At 51.3% G+C, this 7,881-nt stretch overlaps 1 protein-coding gene across 1 annotated transcript in view; it reads left to right on the plus strand.

The window, feature by feature from the left end:
• The first annotated feature begins 2,994 nt into the window (after positions 1-2,994).
• Fli1 (Fli-1 proto-oncogene, ETS transcription factor) overlaps positions 2,995-7,881 on the plus strand; it is a 115,982-nt gene continuing 111,095 nt past the window's right edge. The window contains exon 1 of the mRNA XM_055601445.1: positions 2,995-3,277. Coding sequence (XP_055457420.1) covers positions 3,260-3,277 — 18 coding nt within the window. The 5' untranslated portion in view covers positions 2,995-3,259. The remainder of the gene's footprint in view (positions 3,278-7,881) is intronic.

The raw sequence follows: 7,881 nt of genomic DNA on the forward strand, positions 1-7,881 counted from the left end.
AGGAAAGGGAAGGAGAGTGAGAAGTGAGAGAAGGGGAGGGACCTGCCCTCTCTCAGCACAAGACAGTTTTCATTTGCAGCAGGCCTCACCGCAGGCTCTCTATCAATTTGTCTCAATGCAAACATTCAAAATATTCTCTTTGGCTGCTCATGAAAACAATGTGAGCTGCCAGGATCAAACCATCTTTCCAGATGTCTGGTGGCAACCACATTAAACAGGGCAGACTTGTTTACTGTTGTGTTTGGTTAGGGCTTTTTCCCCCCTTCAGGATTTAAAAGAGAGCCAGGAGGATAGCGGAGCACCGTACCCAGAGTTACATAAGTGGGCCAACTTGCCCACCAGCGCAACAACACGGGGAGAGAAGGAATCTGACATTCTATCCCAGATCTGCTCAAAATTGGGGTGGGGGGCTGCTCCTTATTTTGGGTCGAGACCCCTGTGAATGGACAGTAGTTTCTGGCAGAAGGGTTGGTGGTAAACAGCAGAGGACTGAAATAATTCCCGTGTCTGTCTGTACACAGGGGTACCTATTCTAACCCCCCCCCCAACATTGTAAAATGGCTTCAGTCAGTTCTTGCAGTTTAGGAAGTCAGTTTTGCAGGCCGAGGCAAAAAGTATTCTTCGGTTCCTCATCTGAGATGGGAGTTCAAGTCTTCATTTCGATCTGGATTCTTGTTAACAGCACCTGGGTGAGGAAAGGGATTGGGCTCAGTGAAGTTAGGGGTTATTCTAGTGACTGCCCGACAGAGCAAGGACGATTACTGTCATTTGCCAAATCAACAGAACCTGAAAAGAAAAACCTGGTGATGGTCTGCTCCTCGGCGCTTTCTAACGGGGTGGGGGATGGGGTGGGGTTTGCGACTCCACGTGGGTTGGCTATTAGTGTCCGCTGTGACTGTCCAGTGCCTGGAAGGGGGACCTCGGCGTGGAGGAGTAAACCGTCCTTTGGGGCAACATGAGGCGCGGTGTGGCTTGGATGCACCCTCCTGAACGCTACGTTGTCGTTTGAGCGTCTGTAGAGTCTGGGCTGAAAAGGAAACAATTTGGGGTTTGAAAGGATGTAATTCATTCTTCCTTTCCCTTTAACCTCTTTCCTCTCTGGAAAGCATGTGGAAACGCCGACGGGAAGAGCAAGAAGGCGGGCAGCCTTGCTGCGGGCAGGAAGGGGTTAAGCCTGATTTCTTTTAATTGAACTCCAGAACTGGTGGCCCCAGGCAAAGGGGGGGGACTGACCCCGCTAGCGGTAACCAGATGTGGCTGTCCCAGGGGAGCCACGGAGCAGACCCCTGGATTGAGAAGCAGACAGGAGGAGGGGGAGTGGGCCCGGCCCTCACCCCACCCCCCACAGTAAACCGAGTCTCAATTGCTGGCAGGCTGCACCGCCACTCCAGGTCTGGTCACGTTCAGACCCGTGTCTGTATTCGAACCCCAAATTGGAATTGAATTGATGAGACTAATTTGGATGGGGGGGGGGGGGGGCGGGAGGGAGGGAGGCGAGCGAGCGCAATTGCTCCTGAAGAAATAAAGAATTAATAAGTCACCTTTTTTTTTTTTTTTCGCCGTGGACACCCTTTTGAATTTTTTTTTTTTTTTTTAATTTTTTTGGGTTTGCCCTGGATTTTTTCCCCCCTCTTTTCCCGGAGGACTCTTAAATAAAAGTGAGAAAGTCCACAGCGTGGTCTGAAGAGCGTGGATAAGGTAACCTGTTTTGGAAGTCGGGGAGATGGGAGTCAGGCCGCGCGCGAGCGCCGGTACCCCCGGGGCAGCCTTGACTAACGCGCTCCCGGGTGCTGCGGGGGAGGCGGGAGACCTCAGAGAGAGCCCGGCGGTTGACGCCGGCCGCGCCGCTGGGTGGGGATGACAGTCCCCAGCTTAGAGCCGCCTCCGTCCGCCAGGTCTCCTCCGAGAACGCTGGGGCCGTGCTGAGCCGCGGCAGGTCGCGCTCCCGGGTCCCGCTCGGTGGCGTGGAGGGAACGCTGGCCCCAGCGTCAGTTCCTTGGGAGCTGCCATGGCATTGACCGGCAGGACCGAGGCTTGGGCCGTCGGGTCCGGTTAAGCGAGAGGCTCTAACCCAAGAAGGCGTGGATAAGTGGCCTGGGAAGCGGCGGGTCCACCTCCTCCGCAGGCTAGGGGAACCCGGAGTTGAGGCACTGCAGTGCACCGGCGCCTCCGTCCTAACAATGTTTGTTGAGTCGAGTCACACCCTTGACAGCTCAGGTCCGCCAGACCCAGAATTCGCCTTGAGCTGCTCCGGAGTCCAGCGCTCCGATGCGGGTTCTTTCTTTCCTTTTCTTCCTTTCTTCCTTTCTTCCTTTCTTCCTTTCTTCCTTTCTTCCTTCCTTCCTTCCTTCCTTCCTTCCTTCCTTCCTTCCTTCCTTCCTTCCTTTCTTTCTTTCTTTCTTTCTTTCTTTCTTTCTTTTTTCTTTCTTTCTTTCTCCTTTAAAAAAAAAATGGTCGGTTTGCCTTGATCAGCGTCCGAATCTCCTTTGGCAGTAGGACCTAGATTATCCCCTGTCCTTGCAAACTCTCCCGCCTTCTTCCTCCCATCCCCAAAAAAAGTTTGACTCCGGCTGGAAAAAGCATTAATGAATGTATCTGTGGGAAGAAACGGAAAGTGAATGAGTCAGGAGGGCCACCTTCGGCCAAAGGCACAAGGGAAAGGAAAGAGGCCAGAGGCGTTTGGCTTTGGGTTTGGGGGGAAGGTGATGGGGGAGTTGCAGACTGCAGGAATCAGGGCGCTGACACTGGGCGTGGACCCCGTCATTGTTCCTGGCCGGCTCTTATCTCCCAGGAGCAAGTATCCTGTGTGCGCAGTGCATGAATGTATCTGGGCATCTCGCGTATATTTATATAGCGAGTGATGCGAAAAGCAGGGCTAGGCGAGGAGAGGAAGAGGGGGTGTGGGGGAGGGAAGACAAGAGAGAGCAGAGAAGAGAGAGGAGAGGGCGAGACGAGAGAGAGAGAGAGAGAGAGAGAGAGAGAGAGAGAGAGAGATAGGACTTCCTCCCCGATCGCAAAGTGAAGTCACTTCCCAAAATTAGCTGAAAAAAAGTTTCATCCGGTTAACTGTCTCTTTTTCGATCCGCTACAACAACAAACGTGCACAGGGGAGCGAGGGCAGGGCGCTCGCAGGGGGCACTCAGAGAGGGCCCAGGGCGCCAGAGAGGCCGCGCCGGGCTAATCTGAAGGGGCTGCGAGGTCAGGCTGTAACCGGGTCAATGTGTGGAATATTGGGGGGCTCGGCTGCAGACTTGGCCAAATGGACGGGACTATTAAGGTAAGCAGCCGGGCAGTGGGCGCGCGGGGCGCGGGCCGAGCGGGGTGGCGGGAGGGCTGGGCGCCGGGGTCCCGGAAGACGTGGCCGCTCTCCCTTCCTTCCGCGCCCCGGCTTCGCGCCGTCTCCTCCCGGTGCCGAGTCCCCCCGTTTCCGAGGAGGCCGGCCAGCCTCCCCGCCCGGGGCCATCTACCCCCTCAACCCGTGTGCCACAGTGGAGTCCGCCAGGCTTCCAGTGCGCCGCCCGCCGGCTGGCCAGATCCGGCAGCCGAAACCCGGGGACCCGGGGCGCGGACCGGAGTCTGGGGCAGGAGATCGCCCGGTCGGCTCCCACCCGGCACCCAGGCCACTTGCCCCTGCGGCGTGGGGCACTCGTCTAGCCGTCAGTTTCCTCTCGCCAGGGGCAGAGAGAGAGAGAGAGAGAGAGGGGAGAGAGAGGGACGCAGAGCGCAGCACCAGCGAGGGCGGCGTGTGAGGGGGTCGTGCCCCCCCCCACCCCCCCCGGTCACTGGGGCAAGTTAGAGGCTCAGCTGCGGGCGGGGAGGGGTGCAAGGGAGTGTGTGTGAGGATCGGGCTGAGCCCGCCGCCGGGTCCGAATGGAAGCCCCTGTTTACATGTCAGCTAGGCTGGTTTCTCTTCCCCCTAGTACTGCTGCAGCCCGGCGATCTGCCGACTCCCGGCTGCTCGGCTGCTCGCAACCAAGAAGGGCCCGCCTTGCTGCTCTTCCTAGCCTGGTGGCTCCTCTGCGCCCCAGATCTCATACTCAGTGAGCGAGCCAGCCTCAGAGCAAGGGTTCCAGGAGCTGTCCCCTCAGTAAGAATTAAACTCCTTCGCAGCCGCCCGCCTGCGGTGGCTGGTTCTGAGCCCACGGCCTGGGGCTGTCTTGCCGATTCCACCTCCAATCCGCGCCGCCCCGCCTGGGTCTAGGTTTGCAAAGTGCAGCCCTGAAGACCCGTGAGTCTGGGTTCCCTGTCACGCTTCAGAAAGGCTGACTGCTCCCTCTGAAAGGGGGAAGTAGGGCCCTGAGCAGAGAGGAGGGACACCCCCTAACGTAACTAACCTTAGAGGACTTAGAAGAATGAATGAGACCAGACGTTAGCTTCAAGGCTGCACACCAAGCAGGAGCTGGTCTGGAAAAACTATCAGGTTGGTGAGGTGGGGACTGGCAGAGCCCGCCATTCCCCAGAACACAGAGGAATCGACTTCCTACTCATGGCTTGACTGGGAGAAGATTAAGGTGTTGGCCCTAGAGAATTGAACAGATTTTTATCTTCTGGGTGGGGTCATAGTGTTTTTATTTTCTAAGTCTCTCTCTCTCTCACACACACACACATGCTGACTTAGGTAAAGGGCACCAACTGAAGGAACTTGAGAACAGATGAGATAACAGCGGGGGTTTTAAGTCAATCTAATAGCCACAGGTTTATCAGACTTGACTTGGGTGGGTGAGGGGACTGCCCTAGAGACCTGAGAGTGGAGGTCACCGGGCCCTGTTTCTCTGCTTCCCATTGGGGTGTTCATGCAAGTGCCTGCACCCCCAGGTTCAGGAACCAGAAGCTCCTCCTAAGATCTTGACACCCCCACTCAGAGCGCATTCTACTCGCCCCCCAGGACTCCCCTCAGATCCAGAAGGGTGGTGATATGGCTCCAGAGCCTTGATGTGGACACTCTGAGAAGAAGTGAAGCAATATATCTGTGCAGTGTTCAGACCTCTAAGCACAGGCCTGAGCCCTGGAGGAAGCTGTGGTCTGTGTACCCAGGATGTGTTAACCCTGCTTTATGCATTTTGGGATGGGCATGGCAGGCATTGAGAGCAACCTTGGAGCAGGAGCTTGGCACTCCACATCAAAGATGGGACTGAGGGCTCTTTTAGGATGAATGGTGGGAGCCCACAAGCCCCATCCAAAGCCTCCCAAGGAACACCTTTATTCTCACCTGGGAAAAGACTTAAAAAGACTTAACTCCAAGGCCATCTACAGGTCAACCACTTTTCAAGCTATCTTCTGTATACCAAGGTTCTGGAAGATTGAGTCTTTAGTGTGTCCTTAGCATTTTAGCTATGTAGAAGCCACAGGTTCCTGTTGACACGTGGTCTTTTGATTTTAGGGACCCTAGATCCCACTTATGGATCAGTGCCATGCTTGGTGTAGGTACTGAAAGCTACTGAATCAGAAGAGACGTCAACCAACTTCTGATCTTACTATATAAATTCACAACTATAAAACCTCTCTGAGCTTTATAATCTTCGTTTAAAAAATTCCGTGGGACTACTCCACACTCGGGTTTTCAGCTGCTCATATACTAAACCACTCTCCTGTCCCTACGCTGACAGAGGTCAGAGGTCACTATAAATCAGATGTAAGCTGTAGACATAGACTTAGGGTGTGAGCTGCCAGTTTGAACAGCCTGGAACAATCAGCTCCGTGGGAGTCTATGATGTGATTTTGTGCACCTGCATGCATACTCCCCAACCACAAAGTTTGAAAATGCCTGTGGATCTTGCTGCCCAGGATGTCCATGGTTCAGGATGTAAGGGAAGCCTGGCTTTCTTTATAATAGCCCCCTGTTTTGTTTAGCATTCACAGAACCCTTTCAAATTAGACATTCCTGATCTTGTTGCCCTTCCAAATTATGTTCTTTCAGTTTCCAAGAATGTCTCTTGGGAGAACTCATATGGATAGCCTGATAGCTTGTTTGCCTCTTTAGCTATAGACAAGTTAACCTGCTTTATTAAACGACACCCTACCCCACCCCAGCTCCCCACGGTGATAGTATCAGTGTTGGAGAGCACGTGATAGTGCTTGCTGCTTGAAGAAATGACCTGGTTTCAAACTGCACCTTAGTTCTAGGCAGGCTTCCTTTGATCAGACTGATGCCATCTGTAAAAGTGTGACTGTAAAATGCACCATCAAAGATTGGGAATCAACCAGAAAAGAGTTAGACGAGTGTGTGAAATTGGGAAGCGAGGACAGAAAGAAAGGAAGGCCCCCGAGAAAGCCTAGCTTCGTCCTCATTTTTACTCCTTACCACATGTGTCATAGCAAGGCTCCTGGCTCTCAGTTTTCTCATCTGTAAAATAGGTCTAAAGCAACTTCTTTAGATAAGTTGCAGTGAGGATGAGATAAGATCTTGTACATTCGTTGAGCTTCATCTTGCATTAGTACTTGTCGAGATTTGTTGCTCACAGTAGAACATAGGTCTGAATTTATGCACACTTCATGACCTTGATATGTATCTGTGATGTACTTTTCATGTTCTAAGGTTCTATTTTATGTGTGTAGGATAAACGGCAGTTGGATGTCTCTAGGGAAGGTGATGGAGGCACCCAGAGACTGATGTGATTAGGGCTTACATAGGGTGGTACCATTCCAGGTGGCAGGACTCTCCCAGGTGGGAGAGCACTGCCACTGAGGTACAAATGGGACAGAGCAGAGCGAGCACTTCTAACAACCACTCAGTGATGACTGAGGACAAAGTAACGCTGCCACCTGTGAGCCAGAGAAGGGTCATATGCCAGACAGAGGATGGGCTGGGACAGGGCTCTGGGAAGGGGCAGTCAAGAGAGCAACATACCTAAGAGTAAGGTAAGGGCAGCCTCAGCTTCGACCTGCGGCCGGGCACAGTACCCTTCCACCACTACACTCCAGTATCTCCTAGATTCCCAGGGACTCCAGGAGAACTCAGGACTCCTAGGAAACGCCATTCTACCATGAAGATATAATTTATCACGTCATGTAAATGTACAGACTATCGCAGAAAGAAAGCTTTAAAAAAAGAAATTGTGAAATACCTGGCATCTTAAACTAATAACACTTCTGCAATTTAGTGACAAATATATTCCTTGAATTACAGCACAAACACACACACCACAAAACACCCACAATTCCAAATACTCAGATAGGTTTGGGAAACAACTCTTTTCCAGAATCAATCTGGTTTGGCTGTATGCAACATAAACAAATATTCCATTACCAAAAATCTACCCAAAATATACCATTATTTAAATAACCAGCAGACCCTTTACTGATGGTGAGTGGGTGTAAAAAATGAAGTTTTGCCTCTTTAAATAAAACACTCTTATATTATTAGGACAAACCTAATAGCTACTTTCTAAACAGTGAAGCAAGAAAGTCTTTGGTAACAACCCCATTAAATAAGATTTAAAATGCCAATGTCTTCTTTACTTTGAGGTTGAACAGTAAGTTGGCATTGGTTTTAAAACTTGTTTGGCTGAAATCAAACCTTTTCCCCCTAGAAATATAGCATTAGTTTATTTCCCTCCCAGTAAGAAACAAAGACAAAAATCTTGGCAAATTGTTTACATTAGTAAACTTCCATTTATTGTACCTTAAACCTCACAAAATATCCCCAAACTAACATTTTACTCAGCCTAAAGCTTGACATATAGGCTTTCAGATTAGACCATCTTTCTTGACTTAGAATGGGAAATCTACTGCTTTATTTCATTTGAGGATTGGCTGTACAATGTTGGCATAGAATAAGTGTGTTTGGAATAACAAATGTTTGAAGACTGAATTTAAAAGCCTGTCTATTTTTTGTTCATTGTTTGTGTGTGTGTGTGTGTGTGTGTGTGTGTGTGTGTGTGT

This window comes from Psammomys obesus, unplaced genomic scaffold, assembly GCF_907164565.1.
Source record: "Psammomys obesus unplaced genomic scaffold, mPsaObe1.curated_primary_1811, whole genome shotgun sequence".
Classification (NCBI taxonomy): domain Eukaryota; kingdom Metazoa; phylum Chordata; class Mammalia; order Rodentia; family Muridae; genus Psammomys; species Psammomys obesus.